Source organism: Phocoena phocoena, chromosome 5 (assembly GCF_963924675.1).
Source record: "Phocoena phocoena chromosome 5, mPhoPho1.1, whole genome shotgun sequence".
NCBI classification, from domain to species: Eukaryota; Metazoa; Chordata; class Mammalia; order Artiodactyla; family Phocoenidae; genus Phocoena; species Phocoena phocoena.
Genome location: NC_089223.1, coordinates 43,643,284 through 43,669,272, shown reverse-complemented (window position 1 = coordinate 43,669,272; position 25,989 = coordinate 43,643,284). Strand labels below are relative to the sequence as shown.

At 36.6% G+C, this 25,989-nt stretch overlaps 1 protein-coding gene across 1 annotated transcript; it reads right to left on the bottom strand.

Annotated features, from left to right (window-relative positions):
* Positions 1–14,581: 14,581 nt before the first annotated feature.
* Positions 14,582–16,237, bottom strand: GK2 (glycerol kinase 2). The gene is given in 3 exon segments (XM_065877769.1): positions 14,582–15,836; positions 15,838–16,051; positions 16,054–16,237. Coding segments are annotated over 3 exon segments (1,653 nt in total).
* Positions 16,238–25,989: the final 9,752 nt, after the last annotated feature.

The following is a 25,989-nucleotide window of genomic DNA, read 5'->3' as shown; positions in this document are numbered from 1 at the left end:
GTCTCTCAAAATATATTATTTTCTTATACAGTGGGAACATTTCTGTTCAGTGTTCTTGCAGTGTTGCATACAGAAAAGCACTTTATATCCATTGCAACTTGGCCCTCACTAATTTCTTCTTCCCCCTTACTCTATCACACTTCTAGCAGTGACAAATTCACCACTCACCCTTCTTTTCTCAACCAACCTCAATCTTAGACCAGGAATTGCAAACTCAAGTACCTACTCAAAGGACCAGATATATAGACCTTACAAGTATACCAGCTTTGATAAGCCAGTATATTTTTTACATTTAAAAAAAGTCTTTTAAACAGTATACAGTAAGACATTTTTTCTCAGTTTTTTTAGGCGAACTCTACTAGAAACTACAGTTACAAATAAAAAGATAAACCACATACATACACCCACACAGACAAAGCAAAATAAAAAAATAAAAGTTTGAAAAATAGAGGCATCTGAATTTCATCAGTCTGTATAGTTTCACTTAATTATTTTTCCATTGCAATTCAAATAAAATGAATTTCATACTGACCAAGTGCTCACAACTGCCCAGTTCTTACCCTTGATACTGAACAGGGCCCTATGGGGCTCCTGTGCACAAAAGCCTGTGTCCCCCATTTCTCTGATTACAGGAAATAGGCTTCATTCAGCCACCATGAACTTCCCTGAGTTCCAACAGGCAGACTCAAGCAGTTTGTTAATTAGGGAAGGGAGAGGATGTGAGACAAAGGAGAAACAAACAGTCAAGAGAAACAATAGTGCAGCCTTGGGGCAAGGTCCTGGTTCCCCATCAAGAGATACATAGAACAATATATTTGAGCTGTTTTGCAGACACAAACCCTCACTAGGTGGAAGAAATGAATGGTTAAGGGTGGTATGCTACACATAGACCCCAGATCAGTTGGAACCTGAAGGTTGATGATGCTGACTCCTACCTACCTCACCACCAACCAGTCAGAAGAATGTCCACGAGGGACACACAATTTTGAGGGCATTAGCCCTCTGTGGCCCCCCTTTGCCTGGCAAAGCAATAAAGCTATTCTTTAGACTTCACCCAAAACTCTGTGTCGGAGATTTAATTCGATGTCGGGGTACAGCCTTTACAGAGGCTGGATTTGGCTTCACCCTCTGCTTTTTCTTGGTGAAACTTTAGTCAGGCCTCTCTCCTTGCTGTCAATTCTGCTCATCTCCAAGCCTGAGCAAACACTAAAAACCAGGAAAAGCTCCCTTTATCAGCTTATTCCAATAACTGGATGACCACAACAGGGTACTTTTCCTATCAGACTCCCTGGTCATTTCCTCTTGCTTGCCCAACTTCCTCTTAAAAGTTCCTGCTAATCTTTCCTTACTCTTTGCATTTATTTCTTAGGCCTGCTATCACAAATTATCCTAAACTGGGTGGCTTAAAACAAAAGAAATTTATTCTCTTACAGTTGTGGAGGCTGGAAGTCCAAAAGGTCTTCAAGGTGTCAGCAAGGCCATATTCCCCCTGAGACTCGGTACAATCCTTCCCGCCTCTTTCTAGCTTCTGGGGGTGGCCGTTAATCATTGGCATTCCTTGGTTTATAGCCACATCACTCCAACATCTGCATCTACCTTCACATGGCAGTCTTCCCTCCTATTTTCACATGGTCTTCATACAGTCATACTGGATTAAGGGCCCACCCTCCTCCAGTATGACTTCATCTTAACTCTGTGCAATGACTCTATTTCCAAATAAGGTCACATTCTGAGGTAGTGGAGATTAGGATTTCAATGTATCTTTTGGGGAGACACAATTCAACTCATAACACTTCTCCTTACCTTACAAAAGAAAAGGCTTTTTCTGTTTGATGTTGACATGCTTGAAGACTTCTGAGATTGGAAACTATTTCAATGGTCTTTATTCTAAATTAAGCTTTTCATTATCCAAATCCAGATTTGTGTTTATTTGACAATATTTTATGGTGATATAGTATGATTTCATGTTTAAATAAAATTTGTTCTATCACCTTTCTATTAATCCATGCAGGATTAATGAGCAATAAAAGTTGATGATTTGGGAGATTTTTTTTGTTTTGTTTTGTTTTGTTTTCACGGATGACACGTGTCATTTTTACAAAAAAACATAAAAGTTATTTTTTGGACTAAAACCTTCATGAAAAAACAAGTATTTTTTTTCTCTTTCTTGCACAAAAGACAGAAAGAAAGACAGCTGGTGGTGAAATGCTTAGCAAGTTACTGGCAATATAAAACTGGAGGCTACATCTTAATTGGCTAATTCAAACAGGGTTGACTTTAAAATTAGACACTATTCATATGAAAATTTAAAATTCAGCCAATCTTCTCTATGACTGACTTTGGTTTAATAACATTAAACCCAAATCTGTGAGTCTAATAATCGACACTGTATAGAAGACATCAGAATGTTTTACTCTTTGTCCAAATATTTATTATATAAACTTTTGGATTTAAAATGATTTCCTTTAGAATTTATAATATACTGGGAGAGGTCAAGTTTAAATACAGAAAACTGGGTGAGTAGCCCAGAAGACAGCCTTTAACATACAGTCTTTACAAAGAGGTAATATTAAACATATAATTAAAAGACAGGTCACTGAATGTGTACAGGTATATTTTAAAACAGATAACTTTGATGAAACCAGAATCCTCAAATTTCAATATTTTCTATTCAGATAAATGACAATAAATTCTGAAAGTGAAAGAGTTTTAAGCCAATGATTCATCTTCAATGAATCATCTCGTTCAAAGAACGGTAGAAACGAAGATAATGAAGCCATCAAGACAACACTAAAGTCCAAAAGTACAGTTAGGAGTAACTTGGAGTAACATGAGCGACTGTTGGCTTATCAAGAGTTCAGCAACTTGGAAATCTCTGTAGATAAGCAGGATCTATGATGGTTATTGAGAAGGAGAGATAATGAGAAGGGGAGCTCTGCAATTAATCACAGGAAATCAAGAGATGCCTTTAGAGTCAGAGAAATAATGGATCTGCCCCTTAATATTGTCTAATAGTAAACTGGAGATAATGGCAGTTAACCTTCCAGGCTGTGGTAAGGATTAAGAGAGATAGCACATGTTAAATCCTTAGTACATTGTGTAGTTCATAGTAGATATTAACCTTCTAACTTCCTCTTCACTGGATCATAGGATAGATTTACCAGGTTAAATTACAACTCCCAGTTCAGAATCAATTCAGCAATCCCATTCAGAAAACAGCATGAACTACATATTTATTTTAAAATTGTATTCTTCAAAGAAATTGCTATTGAAGTTATTTTTACTCTCAAATGCATCTGTGCCTTTCTCAGTCAAAATGCGAGTCTTTCCACATGTATAAATTTATTATTTAACATCTTCATATAGAGATATTTTCTATGGATTAAACCTATGAATGAACAATATTTTAATAAATGCATATGATTTTAAAAGCAGCCTTTGTATTCCTAATCATAGTGCAGATAAATATCTCTTGTCATGGAAATCAAAGAACTATTGCTTTGAGTTGTAACCTGAGTTCTTTCCATAGTATGCAGTGCTGACTAGTGGCTAATTTATGAAGAAAACAACTTAGTGTATTTTGCATGGCAGAGCAAGAATTCTAGTCCTACATATCTGCCCAGTATGACAGTGTCCTGCAACATCATCATTCATTCATTCACACATTCATTCACACATCCTGCACATTCACCAAGATATTTATTGCCTACTACTCTGTGCCTCATGCTGTACTAGACATAGGTTCAAACACACAATTAAACACTGTAGACAAATGCCATGTTCAACAAATTAAAGGAAGATCATGTGTCTAGAACGCAGAGAATGAGGGGCTGTAGGTGGGAGATGAGGCAGGACCAGACCATGTTAAGCCTTGAAGGTCATGGTGAAAGTTTTAGTATTTATCCTAAGAATAGTGAAAAAGAAGTGGAGACATGATAAAATTTGAATTTTAACATGCATATCACTCTGGTTCTAAAGCGGAGAAGACCGGAAGGATAAGAGGACCATAGTTAGGATGCTATTAAAGTTAATATCATAAATATCTACTAGATTATAAAATCTTGGAAGGCAGGTATCATGTAGTTCCCACTTTTATATTTCCCATGGTACCTAGCAGAGGGGGAACTTAATAAATATTATGGATTGATTCATTGTTAAGCTAACCAAACTAAGATTGGCATTCTGATTTTTATGAGAGATTATTACTATGAGGATAATCCCTCTTTATTCATAAACTTCTGTCATGATCAATGAGAAACTAAGGATTAGAAAACTCACATATGAATTAACTACTGTATACTAAACTAAGCATCAAACTAATCAGGAAAGAAAGAGACAAAGGATAATGAAATCTTGATTTTGTAATAAATGGTAGGCATTGTGGACTGGATATAAGGACTTTTTTTTTAAATAAGGAAATTTGGGAGGGAGGGATAAATTGGGAGATTAGGATTGACATATACACACTACTATATTTAAAATAGATAACTAACAAGGACCTACTGTATAGCACAGGGAACTCTACTCCATACTCTGTAATGACCTATATGGGAAAAGAATCTAAAAAAGAGTGGATATATGTATATGTTTAACTGATTCACTTTGCTGTACACCTGAAACTAACACAACATTGTAAATCAACTATCCTCCAATAAAATTTTTTTAAAAAAATAAATAAGGAAATTTGACTGAGGTAGAGTTATTTTTAGAATAATGCAGTAGGGTTAACTTAAATGAATTAATAAAAAGCAATACACAGAATGAGTACTATTAAAAATGGAAGTAACTAGCTATTTAGAAGAGTTTTGAAAAGTTATAATGCAATAACTGATTTCTAAGACAGGTTAATGATCATTCTTCTCAGACCTTTAAATCGCACCAAGAATCCATTTTTCACCCCTAAATAATGAGGATAACATCTACTATTTAAGATGAAAGAATGATATTCATCCTGTGAAAGGGAAAACACCATAATCGAAGTCTTATTTTACATCTCTAATTTTGTCTGCCTAGAAAAAGTGCAGAGATTCTCTTTAATATGACAGCTTCCAGGAAGAGACATGGTAAGTGAAAAGATCACAAGTGAAGTGCACCTAGAACAGGTGGAAGACAGAATATAGGTATTAGGATGTTAAATGCCAGGCTGCTTAGCTTACCTGTGAAATGGTTGCAATTAGCACATTTAAAGCGGTAAGGTAAAATGAACAGATTTCTCTTCAAGAGAAGTGTGGCTATGTGGATCCCACGCCCACAGGGCGGCGCCTCAAAGCACAGACATAGCGAAGAGAGGCCTCGTGGCCCCTGCTGGCCACCGTAGCGCACCGAGCTGCGGCGGGCTCTGAGTCCTAGTCCGTCTCAGACACTGGCCCAGAGTCAGGTCTGTCACACAGCCAGCGGGAAGATGACTCTCCTCCTTCCACCCCTTTCCACGACCCCAGAGCAACTCTGAAATGAGAGCGTTGACATGTCGAATAGACTCTGATCTTTGGAGATGCGAAAAGGAATGCAAAGCAGAAAATTAGGCATGAACAGCTGGAGAACAAGGTCGCGGCAGAACTTGAAGACACCAGCATCCTGGAGGCTCGAATTGTTGCCTCCACGGTCCAGATTCACAGTTATTAAGAACCTGTGTAGCAAGATGGAAAGGTCAGAGCCCGTAAACATTCTCTGATGTTGAGCAACTGTAACCAAGCAGGACCACATGGGGCCTTCCCAGGACAGGCCTTCCCCCATATCCTCTTCTCTAGCTCCTCTCTGAAGTACCTAGATAATAGTATTTGATGCACACTTCCTGAGTCGTTTTGCAGATGTAAAAACCCCCCTCTCCAACAAATGGAAGATGTTAACTGCTTGACAACCAGGAGCACATAGCCCCAAGCCTCCTGGAGCCTAAGGGACTGATAATGTTAACCCCTGTGTCACCACTCTGCTACATCACCATCAGCCAGTCAGAGGACTGTGCACAAGCTGATCACACACCCTGCAACCACCCCGCCGCCCCCAACCTGGCGTTTAAAAGCGCTTTGCTGAAACCCTTCAGGGAGCTCGGGGCTTTTTTTTTTTTTTTTTTTTTTTTTTGGCCGTACGCGGGCCTCTCACTGTTGAGGCCTCTCCCGTTGCGGACGCGCAGGCTCAGTGGCCATGGCTCACGGGCCCAGCCGCTCCGCGGCATGTGGGATCTTCCTGGACCGGGGCACGAACCCGCGTCCCCTGCATCGGCAGGCGGACTCTGAACCACTGCGCCACCAGGGAAGCCCCAGCTCGGGGCTTTTGAGGGTATGAGCCACCTCGTCTACTTGCAGGGCCTTGCAATAAACCTTTCTCTACTCCAAACACCGAAGTTTCAGTTTGTTTGGCCTCACTGTGCATTGGGCACAGGAACTTGCCTTAACACAACGACTAGAGGAAGAAGAAGCTCAAAGAATGTTCATAAGAACAATCAGAGGGGCTCTGAAAGAACGAATAGCTGGAGATCTGCTCCACTTTCCCCTCGTGCCTCTGAACAGCTCCTGCAGCCGGGAGACCTAGAAGGCTCTGCCCAGAGGTAAGAGGGCTCGGTTTGGGGGTTGGTGTGGGGGCATTTCCAACAGGTCTGGGGTGCTGGAAAAGAAACAATAAATTATGTAAAATCAGAGACAGAGGTGACAAGGGAACAGGAAGGGAGAGAGAACCATGGTGGAAATGTAGTGGTTACATTTGAGAGATGGGACAGGAAAAGTTAGGTTACTGTAGTATATCTGGTACCATTAATTGTGATGCCTGAACTAAAAGAGTGTGAACAAAAGGAAAGAAACAGCGAGAAGATACTTTTAAAGTCAGTTCCCCTAAAGTAGTTCCCTGGGACTTAAAACAGTTCTGAATGTTGAGGGGAAAATGCTATGCAATTACCACTGCATTTCTAAGTATTTCTAAATGTGATCTTAGAGAAAACCAGCAGTTTTTATTTTTAAAATTGAAATCTTCGAAGAAAATTTGGCATACGTTTACAAGAAAGTTCGGCTAGGTTCTAATCCCAGCACTTCCAGGCACAACACAGCCCTAACGCCTTGGACCATCACCACTTCTGGAACCCAGTTTCTAAATATTTAAAATAAGGAGCCTGAGGTATAAGATTCCCAATTTCTAGCTAAAATTCATTAGGGACCTGTTTTAAATTTAAAGTTTCATCTCTCTTAGGTTATCTTCTTTTGCAGTCTCTAACATCTGGAAAATGCAAAGTAAATATTTCCATTCTCCAATGACATGACAAAATGAGACATGAGGAGATGCTATAGAAACTATTTAGTAAAGATTTATACCCTTTTTGTTAATGTTCTTTTTATTTGTAGGCATTGTGTGATTCTCATAATATACACTGGAGCTGGTATGAGAAGGTGAAACTATAGTGAACTTATAGAAACAAATAGGAGAGGAACATACATACAAACTGGCAAAGAATGCATTGACAGCAATAGAGCTGAAGTGTAGAAGCTGTGAAGGGATGAATGAAAGATAAATGATCTTCCAAGTACTCATCTAGACAAACATTTGGTCCATAATTTGTTTTTGATACAATTGTAATGAAGGTCATTCTTCTCTATGGAACAACAGGCCAGATCTTTAGCACATTGCTGCTTGGTGCCCGGTGGGCAGTGTGTGCCTGATTGCCAGTGCCAATTTTTAGCACATGTTCATCTGCAGGATATTAAACAGATTGCCGTCCTTTTGATGTTTGTGAATATGAGTAGTAAATACCATATGATATGACTCAGTGGATTTGTTTCAGGAAAAAGAAAAAGACAAAGAGGCGGGCGAAGAAGGAAGAGGAGGTGGAAGAAGAAGAAACTTGCATCTCTCCCTGAAATGAAGGGATGAACTAGGTAAGTCTGAAAGTGTATCAGTTTTTTGGAGATGAGTAGCAAGCTTTGTATCTAGAAAGGAATGGTACCTCTACCAGCGCTCTCCCAATTTTCTGGCATGTTTAAATGACTAAGGAAATGGCTCCCCGAAGAGTCTGTAAACATTTTTTTCAGGAATAGAAAATCGCTGGAGAATGGAAAATGATTTTATTATAGTTCAGAGTCTTCCAGAATGTGCCTCACTTAAGTGGCCATAAAAATTGTATGTATGTATGAGTATGTAAGTATGCACCAAATTATTTGTTGAGCAAGACATAACTCTATCTTTTATAAGAAATTCATAAGTTATTATTACCTCTTCTTTCATCTTGTAAAAAGTCATAACACAGCTGTTTGAGGTAGACAAAGCCCAAGAAAAGCCCTACCAGCTGGGTGAAGCTAAAGGAACATTATGATATAAAAACTTAGATTTTAATCTTACTCCCAGCATGTTTGTAATGACATCTAGTAAGTTATTTAAACTTTTCACTTCTTTTGTATTAAAAGATGTTGAGCTAGAAGCTTTCTCAAGCCCCATCCACCTGTAGGCTCTTCTTACATCATGAAAGTAGTCTTGGAGTTTTCATTGAGAAAACAGTTTTTGAAAATACTAAATTCTAGGCAAGTAATCATATTCTCCTGATGAACCATCTCCTCAGTTCTAAAGCTATACCCTTTTTGGATTGGGAAGGTGATTTTCTTGTTCTTTTCCTCATTGTTCTCAACTGTGAAGCTGAGCTAATGGTAGATATCTGTGGCCTATTTAAAAAAGAGCTGAGAAGAAGTGGTCAGTTTATTCGGTAAAATATACTTCAGGCCAGACAAACCTTATCTTACAATGAGAGTGAGAGAGATCCTAATCAAAGCTTCCTGCTGCAAGGCGTCTACTCAGCCCCTGCTCTGGTCACTTTGTTAAGTCATACAAAGGTGGAAACAGGGACATGCAGTTAAGCAGGTTGCCTACTTCAGTTTAGAGTAAAAGCTAGACAGATCAGAGTTATCCTCATTTGCAATCATTAGAACATTTTTATCTTGGTTTTTGCCTAGCTCTACTTTGAAGCTCCTAGTATGGACATATAATGTCTCCTCACTGTTTTGGGTGTGCAAATGTTTTTCAAGCTTGGATTTCCTATGACACTTGAAAAACATCCTTTAATAACTGAATAGGAGAAAGATTTGTGGATTATTTACAATGAAATGAATTTCATAGTTAGTTGAATATAAGATTATTAACAGTCTTATCACCCTCTACTTTTTTCCCACCAAAGGTCAAGGCCTTCTTTTCTTTTCTTTCTGTAAAATAAATCAGTTTGTTGAGGGCTGATATGATAATGAACTGTAACGTATGCTAAACACACAGAGGACAAGGGTCACGTGAAATTTCTCCAACGCTCAGATAAATCTGGCTATAAAGGTTGTTGATGGAAACTATGGGGGAATATTTAAATATTAAGTTTATTAAGTTTATTCATTTTGTTTTGATTGAAACAATCAGAATGGACTATAGTGCTGTCATTTCCGTGGGAGGCTAAAGTAGGTGACTGTCTGAGATGGTACTGTATTTACTCTAGACTTTGCTGGAGGATTACTCTAGGGGATCTTATTTGTTCTGATTAAAAAGAAAACAGCATGGAAACAAATTTTCCATATCTAACAGTCATAGAGTAGATTTATAATGTTCCACCTAAACGCGGATTGTTTAATGTAACATTTATACTGATGTATTGGGAAAAGGGCTTACTGGTGAGTGAATCAATAGCTTCCCTGTGAGCTTATGAGTATGAATATCAAAATAATAACATAAGCACCAGAAATCAGGCACAAACAGATAGTAATTTAGGATTCTCTACCAGGTGAGGAGGGGAAGATGCTTATCCCTCTAAGTTTGATGTTTATGGCTGCCACTCCTAAAGCTGCTTCTACATGGATACCGTATAGGATGTCTCTAATTAGATTTAATAGTACAGCTTGTTTCTCTTTGGATACCTTTAACATCCCTTTCCCTTCATGGCCTTCTTTGTTTCTTCTCTCTCTTCCTCCTTACTGACCCTTCTCAGCCACGACTTGTTTTAATTCACAAACTGTGTCTTTGGAAAACAGTATCAGAATTAGATGCTTTTCATTCTCCTGGTTAGTGTTTGAGCTCATGCTCTCTAACTCACACGTATGCCTGACATTAAATAATGACTGCTGTTTTATAACGTGCATGTGATGCGAGGCCATCGTCATAATTTAACTGTGTAGTTCTGCTTAGTGGCAATATAGAGAAATTATTAATTAGTTAATTTTATAATAGAATATACAGAAGCTCCTTTATAGCCTTGGGGCACAGTACTGTAATTTACCAATATAATGTAAATTAAATTATGAAAGTGAGACTTATAAAGGCAAAGATATGATCACAGGAGTATAATATTGAAGTGAGAACAACTGAGATACTGAGTTTGAGGACTTTTAGTCTAATTTTCTTATGACATCTTTGTTTGTGACTCTTCATAAAGTCAGTTGCAGTGGGTCCCAGACTGAGAATTATGAACAGATAAATGAAATGGGAAGTTAATTTGTTTTCAATGATACTAGACATTATCATGTATTTTGCCAGCCTAATCACACAAATGACTTCAAATAAAGCTCATAGACCTTCTAGAAATAGGGACTGGAACACCCCATGCTAGCAGACTGTAGAAGCAGAGGATATATCAGTATGCATAATAGAGAAGAGCAAAGAATTAACCTACTTGAGCAAACTTTGGTTATATTCCTTCAGTTTGAGGTAAGCTTTTTCTCTTTTTTAAAACAGTTTTATTGAGGTATAATTGACATGTGATATTTAAAGTGTTCAGTTTGATTAATTTTGACATAAATACTCACCCTTGACACATCACCATAATTAATATAATGAGCATATTCATTCCTCCCAATTTTTCTTTGTTCCCCTTTGTAATCATGCCTCCTACCCCCTGCTGCCCACTCCTCATTCCCATCCCCCCACCTGTCCCCACCCCCCAGTTCCCAGGCAGCCACTGATATGCTTTTTGCCATTATGTAATAGTTTGCATTTCCTACAACTGTATATGAATAGAATCAGACACTACATATATACTACTCTTTTTTGTCTGGCTTATTTCACTCAGCTTAATTATTTTGAAATTAATCTATGTTGTAGTGTGTATCAGTAGTTGCTGGATAGCTTTTCATTTTATGGATATACCATGGTTTGTTTATTCACCTGCTGGTGGACATTTGAGTTGTGTCCAGTTTTTGGCTATAACAAGTAAAGTGCTATGGAAAAATCTTTCTATAGACATATGTTTTCATTTCTCTTGGGTAAATATCTAGGATAATGTGATAGATGTAATATTTAGTTTTTTGAGAAACCATTAAACTGTTTTCTAAAATGTTTGTAATCATTCTACATTTTCAGTAGAATCATATGGGAGATTCAGTTCCTCTACATCTTTACCAAACTTGATATGGTTTTCTTTTTAATTTTAGGCACTCAAGTCAGTGTGTAGTGATATCACATGCAGTTTTTCTTTCTTGGTTGTTAATATGGTGAAGTATATTGATTGAGTTTTCTAGTTACTCTGATTCATTATCCTAGCTTCCCCCCAGTTGGTCATGATGTCTTATCCTTTTTATGCATTGTTAGATTAATTTTGCTAAAACTTTGTTTAGAATTTTTGCGTCAGTGTTTATAAAGGATATCGATTTGCAGTTTTTTGTTTTGTTTTGTTTTGTTTTGTTTTTTGTAATGCCTTTGTCTGGTGTTGGAATCAGATTAATGCTGTAATCTTGGCCTCATAGAATGAGTTTGGAAGTATTTCTTCCTTTTCAGTTTTCTGGAAGAGTTTGTGTAGAATGGGTATTATTTCTTTATCATTGAAGAAATAACTCCTATTTGGGCTTGGAATTTTCTCTGCGAAGAGGTTTTAAACTAGGAATTCAACCTATTTAATAGATATAGGGCTATTCAAGTTATCTGTTTTTTCCTTGAGTTTGGTAGCTTGTGTTTTTAAAGGAATTTGTTCATTTCATCTGAGTTGTCAATTTACTGGGATAAAGTTTTTATAATATTCCTGTATTATCATTTTAATATCCTTAGGATCTATAGTGATATCACTCTCATTCCTGATATTGATAATTTTTGTCATCTTTTTTTATTAGTCCAGTCTAGGCTTAAAGGTTATCAATTTATTGATATTCTAAAAGAACAAATTTTGGTTATATTGATTTTTGCTATTGTTTTTCTATTTTCTATACCATTGATTATTGCACTCCTCTTTATTTTTTCTTTTCTTCTATTACTTTGCATTTAATTTGTTATCCTATTTCCAGTTTCTTAAGATTGAAGCTGAGGTCACTGATTGAAACCTTGTCTCTCTTCTAACATAGGCCTTTAGTCCTAGAAATTTCTAAGTACTACTTTAGTAATATCTCATAAATTTTGATATGTTGTGTTTTCATTTTTATTATGTTCCAAATATTTTCTATTTTCCTTCTTTATCTCTTCAACTCATGGATTATTTAAACGTTTTAAATTTAGTTTCCAAATATTTGGAGATTTCCAAAAACCTTTTATTGATTTATAATTCCAATGTACTCTGATGGCATACCTTATATGAAATCCTTTTAAATTTATTGAGGCTTGGTAGATAGCCTAAATGAAGTCTGTCTTGGTAAATATTTTATATGCACTTGAAAAGAGTATGTATTCTCCTACTGTAGGGTGGAATGTTATATGAATGTCAATTAAGTTATTTGATAGTATTGTTCAAATCTATATCATTAATTTGTCTACTTGTTCTATCAAATGTTGAGGGAGAGATATTGAAATCTCTTACTATAATTGTAGATTTACCTCCTTTTTCTTTCAGTTCTATCAGATTTTGCTTTATGTATTTTGAAGCTCTGTTATTAAGTATATATATGTTTAGGATTGTTATATCTCTTTAATGAATTAACCCTTTTATCATTGCAAAATGACCTTGTCCATCACTGGTAATATTCTTTGCTTTGAAATTTACCTTCTGATATTAATATAGCCACTTCAGCTTTCTTTCCATTAATATGAGTATGGTATACCTTTTTAAAATCCTTTTTCTTTTTGACTATTTTTTTCTCTTTTTCTGAAATATGTTTCTTGGAGGCAGTATATATTAGAGTCTTTCTTTTTTATCTAATATGACGATCTTGCTTTTTAATTGAGGTATTTAGACCATTTATATTTAATGTGCTTATTGGCATGGTTAGGTTTAAATGTATTTTCCTATTATTGTTTTCTATTTTCTTATCTATTCTTTTTTTCCTTTTTCATCTCTTTTCTGTCTTGTTTTGGATCAAATGAATATTTTTATAGTTCTGGCTTATGTACTAAATTTGCTTATTAATTCTAACTTTTTGTTTTGTTATTTTAGGATTTAGAGTACTTAATTAACAGTGTAACTTCAAATGATATTATACCACTTCCCATATAGTATATGAATCTTAGAGTATTTATTACACTTCCATTTATCTACTTCCAACTTTCTTGCTATTTTTGTTTTCTTCTGCATATGCTTAAACTACATACTATATAATTAGTTTCATTTGAGCAATCAGTTCTCTTTTTTCTGCTTGAAAATAATGCTTACTGTAGTATTCCACTGTTTTTTTTTCCTTTTTCTTCCAGCATATATCCAGCTAAGACAATTAAATTAAAAAAGTAATGTGTAAAATACAGTTAAAATCATAATATACTTTGTTCTGTGTCAATATAAAACATATAAATTTTAAATACCATCTCTTTAAAAACAAGTTTCTCCTGATAAATAGTATGCATGCTAATTGCTCTCTCTCTCTCTCTCTCTCTCTCTCTCTCTCTCTATATATATATATATATATACATAAATGTTTACCGTAAAATATTTATGTAAGTACTGGTCCACTTAAGACTACCCTTCTTCTAAGCTTCATTGATGGTCTCTCTATATGAAGTATATAAGCATATATGTTATACATACCAAGTAAACTACATAAAATAGAAATATGTAAAGGAAAAACAAAGGAAAACATGTCCTTCTTCCTATAGGATTTACACAGAAAATTAGTGTAATTAGTAAGGACATGTAAAATGTCTGAAGAATTTTGATGAATATCTTCTAGGAAAATAGCTATAAGAATACTAAATTTCTATTATAAAAACTTATGTTTTCATTAAACATTCAATGAAGGTATTGTGGTCTCCCTAATATGTGCAAAAGAGGACTTTGGGATCCATTCAAAACAACAACTACAATAAGATGTCCCTCAGTTTTAGCAGGTTAGTTACACCTCTTAATCAAGTGCGTGTAGCACAGAGAACCAAATCCTGGTCCATAAGTGTTAGAAAATGTTTGATGAAAAATTCCATAGACAGAATCTGAATATTCTATATTTTAGAGGGAGTGGAGCAGGATTTCATGACAGTGGAGAGGGTTGACTCCCAGTGGTTGGCCTGACCTTAACTGCTGATGTTAAAAAAACACACCAAATGTTTCTGCAGTGTTTTGTGCTGTAATTTATTTCTAGCCATAGGTTTACTTGTAGGGTTCTCATAAGTCATGCAGCAAGTGGTTTATAAATAAAGTCAGTCTGTTATAGCGTCATTACATTAAGAGACAGAATTGCTGGATTTTTTTCATTCTGTGAAAAGCTCACATCTTGAGAATCCATGTTTGATATTATTATGGTACACCTGAGATGTATCTTGCTCCAATTAACATTATCATGCTAGTCACTATAAAAAAACCCAAGGGCAGACTAGAGAACGTAGTAGGTTCACTACTTTCAGGAGGCTGAGTTGTAACCCAACCCATTGACTTCATCACAGCTTTCTTCCATGTAGAATAACGAATTTCACTTTCTGTGGCTTTTATCTGTGGTTCAAACCGTTCCATCATGACCATTGACAAATTCTCGGGTTTAAGACTCCAAACATCTACCCCTTCTGCAGCTCCTGCTGCCACGGAAGCTCCCAGGGCAGTTGTTTCAGGCATGGAGGCTTTTATTACTGGAATATGCAGAATGTCTGCTTGCAGTTGCATAAGAACTTTGTTGTTGGTCATTCCTCCATCCACCTGCAAATGACTGAGTGGAATTCCACAGTCATGGTTCATGGCATCCAAAATCTCTCGAGTTTGGAAACAAATAGCTTCTAATGCAGCACAAGCAATATGACTTTTATTGGTGAACTGAGTGAGACCACAGATTATCCCTCTTGCAGTGGGCTCCCAATAAGGTGCATGTAACCCTGAAAAGGCTGGGATGAAGTAGCAGCCATAAGAAGTACCTACTTCTTTAGCAAGTTTTTCACTTTCTTCTGAGGTCTTTATAATTCCAAGATTGTCTCCCAGCCAGCAAATAACAGCACCGGCTATAGCAACAGAACCTTCCAATGCATAACATACTGGCTTGTCTTTGCCTAGCTTGTAAGCCACTGTGGTCAGGAGGCCGTGTTCAGAAAATACACACTTATGACCTGTATTACATAGTAAGAAACAGCCTGTTCCATACGTGTTTTTGGCTTGTCCTTCCTGGAAGCACATTTGTGCTACTAATGCAGCAGACTGGTCCCCCAAACATCCAGATATTGGCACACCTTCCAAGGCCCCCGTGTTCATTCGGCCATAGATCTCAGAAGAACTCCAGACATTTGGAAGAATGTCCATTGGAATTTCAAAAAAGTTACACAGCTTTTTATCCCTTTCTAAAGAATGGATGTTGAAGAGCATTGTCCTACTTGCATTTGTTACATCTGTACAATGGATACCTCCATTAACTCCTCCTGTCAGACTCCAGATAAGCCATGAATCAATGGTACCAAAAAGAGCTCTACCTTTTTCAACAGCCTTTTGAACTTTTCTCACATTGTTAAGAATCCAACGAAGTTTTACTGCACTGAAGTAAGTGCTAAGTGGAAGGCCTGTCTTGTACTTGACAGTTATTATTTCCTGGAACTTTTTTGCTAAGAGTCTCAACAGTAGACTGGGTTCTTAGATCGAGCCACACCACAGCATTGTAGAGTGGCTCTCCAGTTAATTTGTCCCAGATAACAGTGGTTTCCCTCTGATTGCTGACACCAATAGCTTTTATGTTGGATATATCAATACTGAGTTCTTGAAGTTTCTCACATGTTTTCTCTATACATTCATAAACTGAAGAATTTCCTTAGGGTCTTGTTCTACCCATCCTTCTTTTGGGAACTCTTGGGTTAATTCCACTTCATGCTGACTAAGTAGTTCCGCTGTTTTTGAATTGAAAGCCATAAAATGAGTGGAGACAGTACCCTGGACCACTGCCCCCACCAACGGCCCCACAACTGCCATCTTCGGAGCTGCCATGAAACCTGTAGGTGGGTTCAGCTGCTCCGGTGCTCGGCAGCTCTGGTGCCGTTTCCCCGGTGATGGAGGTGTTGGTGGGGGTGGGATACGCAGAACGTCAGGAGCGTCAGGATCATAATGCGCAGGCTCAGTAACTGCCTAGGCTGAACCTGAATGCACTGGGGCATGCTTCGTTCTCTAACCAGCGCTGCATCTTTTCACCCCACTCCTTTGGCTCGAGCTCCACCCCCAACCACTCAATTATCTTTTAAGGAGATTTAAGCTTAAAAAAACCATATATTTACCAACATAATTATTGTTACTTGTGCTCTTCATTGTGTTGTGTGGATCCACATTTCAGTTATTGCGTTCCTTCTACCTGTAAGATTTCCCCCAATATTTCTTGTAGTGTGGTCTGTTGGAAATGAATTTTTACAACTTTTGAACATCTGAAAAGTATTTCATCTACTATTTAAAGATATTTTCTCTGGATATAGAATTCTTATTAACTTTTTTTTTCTTAAATTTCAGTGCCTTGAAACTGTTGCTCCGCCCTCTTCTCTCTTGTGTTGTTTCAGGTGTGAACTTCACTGTCAAACTTATTTTTTAAATGTCTGTTTTTCTCTCACTGTCTTTAAGATTTTTTTTTCTTTATCAATGGTTTTGGTCAGTTTTATGATGATATAACTTGGCGTAGTTTTCTTATTTTCTGTGCTTGGGGCTCATTGAGCTACTTGGGTCTGTGGGTTTATGGATTTTATCAAATTTGGAAAACTTTGGGCCATTATTTCTATAAATATGTTTTATTTTTCCTCTCTTCTCTGCTTTAGGGACTCCAATTACATATATTGGCATTCACTGCTCTACTCATTATTATAATTATTTTCTCTTTCTGTGATTCATTTTAGATAGTTTCTATTGCTATGTCTTCAGGTTTACTAATCTTTTCTTCTCCATTATTTAATCTATTAATCCATCTATTGTATTTTTCACCTCACATATTGTAGTTTTCATCCCTAGAAGTTCAATTGGATTTTTAAAAATATAAACTTAGCTTTTTGAACACATGGGATACAGTTAGAATAACTTAATTTCATCTTCTGCTAATTCTAGCATCTGTGTCAGTTCTGGTTCAATTTTGACTGATTAATTTTTCTCCTCATTATGGCTTGTATTTCTCTGCTTCTTTGCATGCTTGATAATTTTTGATTAGGTGCCAAACATTGTAAACTTTACCTGGTTGGATTGCTGGTTATTTTTGTGTTCCTAAAGACCTTGAGCGTTGTCTTGGGATGCAGTTAAGTTACATGGAAACAATTTGATTCTTTTGGGTCTTGCCTTTAAGATTTGTTGGGTGGAACAGGACAGTGTTTAATGTGGGGCTAATTATTCCCCTTACCTGTGATGAGATCCTTCAGTGTACTTTATCCAAGGCCCATGAAAAATGAGCTTTTCATGACTGGTGGAAATAGTCCGTGTTCCCAGTTGTGGGTAAATACTGGGTACTGTCATCATTAGTCTTTTCATATGCATCTCTCCCCAGTCTCATGTAGTTTCCTCACACGCATGCACTGATCAATACTGAACTGAATACTCAAAGGGGATACTCTGAAAGTCTCCAGAGTTCTCTTCCTGTACAACTCTTTTCTTTCCAGTACCATATCCTGCGCGGTCTAGCTGCCTTTGTCTCTCTGGATGCTCAGCTTTATCTCCTCACTACGGGGTTTCCACTGGGCTCCACCTGGGTTTCCCTTCCTAGTGCTGTGGCCTCAATACTCTCTCAAGGCAATAAGCTAGGGAAGTCATAATAATCATGCTATTTTTTTCTTGCCTCTTAGAGATCACTGTCCCTCATGGACTGATATTCAGCATCTTATAAACTGCTGTTATGTAATTTTTGATTTATGTGAAATGTCTCATATATTTTGTCCATTTTTTAATTGTTTCAAATGATAAATGAAGATAAATCTAGTCTGTTACTCCATCATTGTAAGAGTGGAAGTCCACTGAATAGAAGCTTAAATTTTCAGGTTGATTGTAAAGTTGGTGAATAAATATTTATCTACTCATTAATTTTAATTCATGAAATGTCCAATCAGTGAATGGCAATTTTCTGTATTAGGCCATAGGCTATACTTCTAAGTTAGCTCAAGGATGCAGCTCATTTATTCTTAGTGAAACCAACAGAACGAGATAGAAAATACCATAAAAATCAACAATATTGTTATTTTACTATTTTAAGTGGATCATATTTTCCTTTTAAGTAAACTTTTTTTTTTTAAAACATCTTTATTGGGGTATAATTGCTTTACAATGGTGTGTTAGTTTCTGCTTTATAACAAAGTGAATCAGTTATACATATACATATGTTCCCATATGTCTTCCCTCTTGCGTCTCCCTCCCTCCCACTCTCCCTATCCCACCCCTCCAGGCTGTCACAAAGCACCAAGCTAATATCCCTGTGCCTTGCGGCTGCTTCCCCCTAGCTATCTACCTTACATTTGGTAGTGTATATATGTCCATGCCTCTCTCTCGCTTTGTCACAGCTTACCCTTCCCCCTCCCCATATCCTCAAGTCCGTTCTCCAGTAGGTCTGCATCTTTATTCCTGTCTTACCCCTAGGTTCTTCATGACATTTTTTTCCCCTTAAATTCCATATATATGTGTTAGCATACGGTATTTGTCTTTTTCTTTCTGACTTACTTCACTCTGTATGACAGACTCTAGGTCTATCCATCTCATTACAAATAGCTCAATTTCATTTCTTTTTAAGGCTGAGTAATATTCCATTGTGTATATGTGCCACATCTTCTTTATCCATTCATCTGATGATGGGCGCTAAGGTTGTTTCCATCTCTGGGCTATTGTAAATAGAGCTGCAATGAATATTTTGGTACATGAGTCTTTTTGAATTTTGGTTTTCTCAGGGTATATGCCCAGTAGTGGGATTGCTGGGTCATATGGTAATTCTCTTTGTAGTTTTTTAAGGAACCTCCATACTGTTCTCCACAGTGGCTGAACCAATTCACATTCCCACCAACAGTGCAAGAGTGTTCCCTTTTCTCCACACCCTCTCCAGCATTTATTGTTTCTAGATTTTTTGATGATGGCCATTCTGACTGGTGTGAGATAATATCTCATTGTAGTTTTGATTTGCATTTCTCTAATGATTAATGATGTTGAGCATTCTTTCATGTGTTTGTTGGCATTCTGTATATCTTCTTTGGAGAAATGTCTATTTAGGTCTTCTGCCCATTTTTGGATTGGGTTGTTTGTTTTTTTGTTATTGAGCTGCATGAGCTGCTTGTAAATCTTGGAGATTAATCCTTTGTCAGTTGCTTCATTTGCAAATGTTTTCTCCCATTCTGAGGGTTGTCTTTTGGTCTTGATTATGGTTTCCTTTGCTGTGCAAAAGCTTTGAAGTTTCATTAGGTCCCATTTGTTTATTTTTGTTTTTATTTCCATTACTCTAGGAGGTGGGTCAGAAAGGATCTTGCTGTGATTTATGTCATAGAATGTTCTTCCTATGTTTTCCTCTAAGAGTTTGATAGTTTCTGGCCTTACATTTAGGTCTTTAATCCATTTTGAGCTTATTTTTGTGTATGGTGTTAGGGAGTGATCTAATCTCATACTTTTACATGTACCTGTCCAGTTTTCCCAGCACCATTTATTGAAGAGGCTGTCCTTTCTCCACTGTACATTCCTGCCTCCTTTATCAAAGATAAGGTGTCCATATGTGTGTGGGTTTATCTCTGGGCTTTCTATCCTGTTCCATTGATCTATCTTTCTGTTTTTGTGCCAGTACCATACTGTCTTGATTACTGTAGCTTTGTAGTATAGTCTGAAGTCAGGGAGCCTCATTCCTCCAGCTCCTTTTTTTCGTTCCCAAGATTGCTTTGGCTATTCGGGGTCTTTTGTGTTTCCATACAAATTGCGAAATTTTTTGTTCTAGTTCTGTGAAAAATGCCAGTGGTAGTTTGATAGGGATTGCATTGAATCTGTAGATTGCTTTGGGTAGTAGAGTCATTTTCACAATGTTGATTCTTCCCATCCAAGAACATGGTATATCTCTCCATCTATTTGTATCATCTTTAATTTCTTTCATCAGTGTCTTATAATTTTCTGCATACAGGGCTTTTGTCTCCTTAGGTAGGTTTATTCCTAGATGTTTTATTCTTTTTGTTGCAGTGGTAAATGGGAGTGTTTTCTTGATTTCACTTTCAGATTTTTCATCATTAGTGTATAGGAATGCCAGAGATTTCTGTGCATTAATTTTGTATCCTGCTACTTTACCAAATTCATTGATTAGCTCTAGTAGTTTTCTGGTAGCATCTTTAGGATTCTCTATGTATAGTATCATGTCATCTGCAAACAGTGACAGCTTTACTTCTTCTTTTCCGATTTGGATTCCTTTTATTTCCTTTTCTTCTCTGATTGCTGTGGCTAAAACTTCCAAAACTATGTTGAATAAGAGTGGTGAGAGTGGGCAACCTTGTCTTGTTCCTGATCTTAGTGGAAAGGCTTTCAGTTTTTCACCATTGAGGATGATGTTTGCTGTGTGTTTGTCATATATGGCCTTTATTATGTTGAGGAAAGTTTCCTCTATGCCTACTTTCTGCAGGGTTTTTATCATAAATGGGTGTTGAATTTTGTCGAAAGCTTTCTCTGCATCTATTGAGATGATCATATGGTTTTTCTCCTTCAATTTTTTGATATGGTGTATCACATGGATAGATTTGCATATATTGAAGAATCCTTGCATTCCTGGAATAAACCCCACTTGATCATGGTGTATGATCCTTTTAATGTGCTGTTGGATTCTGTTTGCTAGTATTTTGTTGAGGATTTTTGCATCTATGTTCATCAGTGATATTGGCCTGTAGTTTTCTTTCTTTGTGACATCCTTGTCTGGTTTTGGTATCAAGGTGATGGTGGCCTCGTAGAAGGAATTTGGGAGTGTTCCTCCCTCTGGTATATTTTGGAAGAGTTCGAGAAGGATAGGTGTTAGCTCTTCTCTAAACGTTTGATAGAATTCACCTGTGAAGCCATCTGGTCCTGGGCTTTTGTTTGTTGGAAGATTTTTAATCACAGTTTCAATTTCAGTGCTTGTGATTCGTCTGTTCATATTTTCTATTTCTTCCTGATTCAGTCTTGGCAGGTTGTGCATTTCTAAGAATTTGTCCATTTCTTCCAGATTGTCCATTTTATTGGCATAGAGTTGCTTGTAGTAATCTCTCATGATTTCTTTTATTTCTGCAGTGTCAGTTGTTACTTCTCCTTTTTCATTTCTAATTCTATTGATTTGAGTCTTCTCCTTTTTTTTCTTGATGAGTCTGGCTAGTGGTTTATCTATTTTGTTTATCTTCTCAAAGAACCAGCTTTTAGTTTTATTGATCTTTGCTATTGTTTCCTTCATTTCTTTTTCATTTATTTCTGATCTGATTTTTATGATTTCTTTCCTTCTGCTAGCTTTGGGGTTTTTTGGTTCTTCTTTCTCTAATTGCTTGAGGTGCAAGGTTAGGTTGTTTATTCGAGATGTTTCCTGCTTCTTAAGGTAGGCTTGTATTGCTATAAACTTCCCCCTTAGAACTGCTTTTGCTGCATCCCATAGGTTTTGGGTCGTTGTGTCTCCATTGTCATTTGTTTCTAGGTATTTTTTTATTTCCTCTGATTTCTTCAGTGATCACTTCATTATTAAGTAGTGTATTGTTTAGCCTCCATGTGTTTGTATTTTTTACAGATCTTTTCCTGTAATTGATATCTAGTCTCATGGCGTTGTGGTCAGAAAAGATACTTGATACAATTTCAGTTTTCTTAAATTTACCAAGGCTTGATTAGTGACCCAAGATATGATCTATCCTGGAGAATGTTCCATGAGCACTTGAGAAAAATGTGTATTCTGTTGTTTTTTAAGTAAACTTTTTAAAGGAAGTCAGAAAAACAAAATTAGCAACCAGATTTAATTTGAATAGTAGGGGACTGAAATCATCAGGAGATGGTACAGATTTTCCTGATATCTTTGTTAAGTTTTAAAATTCAACCAGAGCTTTCCTAAGCAAACATTTAGAGGCAACACTTACCAGTATGCCTGTTTACCATACTATGTTTTAATTCTCCTGAAACATTAAAAAAATTTTTTTCTTCCCAAGTATTTGGCAGTAGTAAACATTCTATGTACAGATTATTCAATAAAAAGATTTGACCTAAAGTTTGTTTTCTACTTTCCGTCTCCCATGCCACCCCAGTATATACACACAAATGTCCCAATCATATTAGTTTTTGAGCCTAGGGATACTTTAAGCATTTTGTTTTTAATACAAGTAACATACATAAAGTCATCAGTTCTGTCTATAAAGAACTCGTTTACATACTAGTTCCACTGTGAGTAAGTTGTAGCCGATAAATAATCAGATAATAATTGTCTCAATTTAGTTTAGAAAGGAAAGTTGACGAGATTGATTTAACTTTCTTAGAGTAATTACAAACTATTGATGGATTTAAGCAAAACTGACTAGCAATGCTTTTTTTGTTTGTTTGTTTAAACTAAGAAGCTTAAACTAGCTCTACTATTTTTATATTATAGAAATTAAAAACATTAACACTTTTGATTGTTAGTCTCTAATAGCCTCCCTATATTTTAATTTAAGCACCTCTGAAATAATCATTGGTACTACCTTATTTTTGAAGACATACTTTACAAGGAAATTATTTCATTTGTGTCATATTCCATACAAATGCAAATCCTTTAACGATGGTCATACTATTCAGAATAGTTCCCCAAATCAGATATTTCTTCAAAAAGTCTTCTACTAGAAGATTGCTAAAATTAAGAGTTGTTAAATGAATTGACTTTCTCTTATTACTTATTTACCTTTAAGGTCACTCTTCTATAGTGCAGTTACTTCTTAATATAAAATCTTTTAAATGATGTCCACACTGTAAACTTCAAAATTTAATTGTTCGTTCAGTAATTTGACAGATATGCTTTGAGAGGTTGCTATATATAGGCTGTATTTTAGACAATAATATAGCGACACACGAAACATTCTTCCTGCACTTATTATAACATCTAAGTTAAGAACAATCCCAACTACTTGTCTATATTGGCATATCTTCCTTTGCGCATCTTGTTTTAGAGAGCCATTCATTTAATTATTATTTTCCCCCTGTCAAGCCCACTAAATTATAAGTTCAACGAGGGCAGGTATTTTGGCTGTTTTATTCAATCTTGCATCTTCAGCATTTAGAACAGTGCCTGACTCTAAGCAAAAACTCAAGAAATATATATTGAATGAATTAATGAGCACTGCTATATATGGTTCTCACTGTAACTAATTATCATAAAGTCAAGTTAATTTTAATTTTCATTGCTGGATGGGCTATTGATTATTCATTTTACAATCTAATATAATAAGGTAGATTGATGAACAGATAAAAAGACGGATAAATGAAAAGATATATAGTAAAACTAGTATCGTAAAATATTAATTGTAGAATCTGTGTGGTAGATAAAATGGTGTTGGTTCTTTCAATTATTCTGTTTGCAAATTTTTATAACAAGATATTGGGAAAATGTAATGCAAAAAAAAGCTGCAAAACAGTTAATAGAGATCTATTTCATACAGGTTCTTTTGTTTGTTTGGAGGAATAGTTGAAAGGAATAAAAGAGTCAATGCCAAGTTTATGTAAATTTGAGAGATTCTTTGGTGGCATAATCTACTCATAGTTGTTCATCCCAAGAAAACCATTAATTGTGAATCATTTTTGTTAAGGTATTTGTACTTTTATTGTAGGAATTTTCTTCTGCTTTTTATAAACCTTGTAAGTCTTAGGAAGCCAGCTGCAGGTTTAACCCATTGTTTGGCTTTTAACAAGAAATATGAGGCATTCAGGAAGGCTGCTACTCTTTTCAGTCTCTAATGAGTGGGAATCAATTTTGAAAGTTTTGATTTCACCAAATTTGCACATATCTTGTCTTGAATTTGAGAGTGTGCACCCTGATGGTAAGGTCACTGAATTATATAGTTTGTGGCTAGGAAATTTAACTTTTTTTAGATTGTGTCATAACCAATGCATCATCACAGTTGGTAATCTTCAAAACGCTGACGCATTTTTCTACATGCTGTTCCCCAATGTGCTGGACCAGCTGTTGAGAGCCATGCCCTCCAATTGCCTGGAAGACCTCTTCTTGGACCACAAATCACCTAACATACTATCCCTCTTTGTTCTAATAAAGAAGGGAAAAATTAAAGCGAGCTACCGTGGTTTATTACTCACGTTTTCTCTGTTAAACGCAGGCTGTGGGAGTCACTGCATTCACATCAGGAGGCCTTGGCATTCTGGGTAAGCACTCATAACAGACAGGCCAATGAGTTTCATATTCACAGCTATGAAAGTGATTGTATGAATGATTGAATCTTGAAATTTTTGACTGTGTGCGTGTGTGTTCTTTGTCATTTTTCCAGTGAAAATTGCCCTGACATTGATCTCAATGTTAATGTATTCCTGCTTACATTTGACTTTGGAATATGTTATGGCTAATTATCATTACACAGAATAAAAGAGCAGAACCCTGAGTGAGGTGCTTGGGTTTAGGGACAAAGGGAGGCCTATTCAGCATCCTGGCTCTAGGCCCAACAATTGTAATCGAACATCTTGAAACTGGTGGGACCTCTGCATCGGTTTTTTTGCTTTTTCTCCCTCACTTTTTGAAGGGGGGTAGAGGAAGAGGGTTAAGGGTTTGAAGGGCTGAAATTTCCCCTTGAACATGATGTCAATATGTTGGCATGTCTCCTTTTATTAAGATGCCATCCAACTGATAACAAGTCCTGCTGTGTTTTACCAACATAAAAAATTAGACTGGAGACCGAGGAGCGGCAGGTGGCTTTTGGCACCAAGAAATAATCACACTTGATGTGGAAAGTAAAGTAAAAGGAGCCATCTGTTCACTGCAGGAGGACGTGAAAAATCACATTAACATATTGTCACTAACATCGTGAAATACACAGTTAATAATAAATTTAGTTATCATGGCAAGTCGTGTTGGATACTTACTCTGAAAATGTAGAATGTGAAAATGCTCTGTCTTGCCCACCCCATCTTTTTTTCTTTACTTTTTGGAAAAAAATACCCATTACATCTTGGGGTGTGTGTGTGTGTGTGTGTGTGTGTGTGTGTGTGTGTGGTGGAGTTGGGGGGAGGAAAGTGTTTCATTTGAAAGCCTAGCTATTGTTCATTATTGCTGACTAAGTGAGCAAAATAATCTCTCATGCAGATGGAATGAATAACTTATTTGATTCTGCCACTTATTATCTATCATGTTCCTCTATAGCTTGTTACCTGGATGGAAAAAAAGAGATGTAGGCAATAAAAAGGTGGTTTTGATGATGTCCCTTGCACAAGACCCAGAGCTTGCAAACCCTTCTGTGACAGGCTCAGAGGTGGCAGAGTGCTGCCCGAGAGGAGAATCAGAGGCTGTGACCTTTTCTTGAATGTCTAATGGGCATCTCACTCTGCCTTTAGTCAGTAAACTGTTCTGAGGTGTACTGTCATGTGTGATGCCTGCACATACTTTACAAGAGAACAAACGTGTTAAAGCATCAGGATGGGAAAGTTTTCTTGCACTTTTTTTTGGTGCATGTGTTGTTTACATATGTCAATAAAATAAAGAAGCTACAGAGGCTGGAGATCAAACTAAACTTGGGAAAATTGGGGTTATTGTTGCTGAGTCATTGTTAGAGCCATGTTTACACACCTTTTGCTGTAACAGTGCG